The 1,350-nt window shown below is 38.3% G+C and overlaps 1 protein-coding gene across 1 annotated transcript; it reads right to left on the bottom strand.

Moving 5' to 3' along the window:
* Positions 1-411: 411 nt before the first annotated feature.
* Positions 412-966, bottom strand: LOC145067452 (uncharacterized). Its single transcript, XM_079014590.1, has one exon. It carries the CDS (start codon positions 964-966, stop codon positions 412-414), a length of 555 nt encoding a protein of 184 aa, XP_078870716.1.
* Between the last annotated feature and the right edge of the window lie 384 nt (positions 967-1,350).

Genomic DNA, 1,350 nt, shown 5'->3' with positions numbered 1-1,350 from the left:
TGCCCAAGCAATTGAGACCATGATTACGGTATCCCTTTTCTTGGTTCTTGAAATTGCTTAGACACACAGGTGAGCTATCTACGGAAAGGGTGTGTGAATCTAAATTTCAGACTGTCCAGCTGATTTCTGAGTACATGTCAAAGCTAGTGGGAGCATAAGTGTTATGCTAATAATCATCATGTTAGTGGGAGCATGATAATTATGATAAGTATTGCAAGTTAGCAATGTTAATTATAGAAAACAAAAGTTTCAATTGGGAAAAAGTTGTTTTGCTATAATTAAGGGAGAGGGAATTATGCTTCATCTCAAATCTATAAGCTTAGATCGTGAGGTTTTAATCATTTAGTCAAGGATATATATGAATTTCATGTTGGAATGGCTCAACATAAGGAAATTCTGTATATGGGTCCATTATTTGCGTGGAGACCAACCATTCTCACCATAAGGAAATAAAACTGGGTACTGCAATGGCATGTAGCTGGGATGAAGTTTACTAACCCTACGCGGAGGACCAATTTTTGAATGAACAACTATGTCATACGTACTACCAGCCGCATCCTCTCCAACAACAATAAACCCTAAACTACCAGGGGTCGGAGGGCCATACAGATGATCAGAAACATCATTAAAAAGACAAACTGCGTAGTCGGGTAACTCCCTTTCAGCAGCGATATCTCTTGCACATTTAAAAGTCCTAACATATTCATTATGAAGGTTAAAAATATCCATAAGAGCCTGGACGATAGTAGAATCTAAAGAACTGTTATTATTACCTTTAAAAGTGGACAACCTATTATCCAATTCATGCTCTGTATCAACAATATACAGCTGCAAGAACCTGGGTCCTTTTTCATTAACAACATCAAAAGCGCCAATCCAGTGACAAACCTGACCCGAAACGTTGAATACGTATGGAGCATCGGCGCTATTAATAGTATCATCTACCTTACCTCCAAAAGACGTCATACTAAACATGCTATTATAATCCCTAATGTTGTCGATGAAAGGAGGATAATCATATAGAGCCACCAACAATTCAGGAGGTATGAGTGGATATGGCAACACAACAGAAGCAGACTGACAACATGTATAGGCAGGGCAATTTAGGCGTGACAGATAAATAACCCTTTCCTCAAACCAAAAAAGAGCGCCACAAAATTCATAAATAAAAGTACAGTCCCTGACGTCATCATAAGAAGGTAAGAGTAAAACATCGTTAGCAATAGAAGAATTTCACCCTTTTTCAGAAGATGAAATCGCAGCTAAACGGCGAGAGAAACTATGTCTAGAAGTGGAAGGTGAAGACATCAGATTAAAAAAGAAGGACGAGAGAACATACCTAAAGAAGCA

Source organism: Lactuca serriola, chromosome 8 (assembly GCF_051521515.1).
Source record: "Lactuca serriola cultivar US96UC23 chromosome 8, Lser_US96UC23_V15, whole genome shotgun sequence".
Classification (NCBI taxonomy): domain Eukaryota; kingdom Viridiplantae; phylum Streptophyta; class Magnoliopsida; order Asterales; family Asteraceae; genus Lactuca; species Lactuca serriola.
The sequence above is the reverse complement of the archived record's forward strand: the minus strand, read 5'-3'. Positions and strand labels throughout refer to the sequence as shown.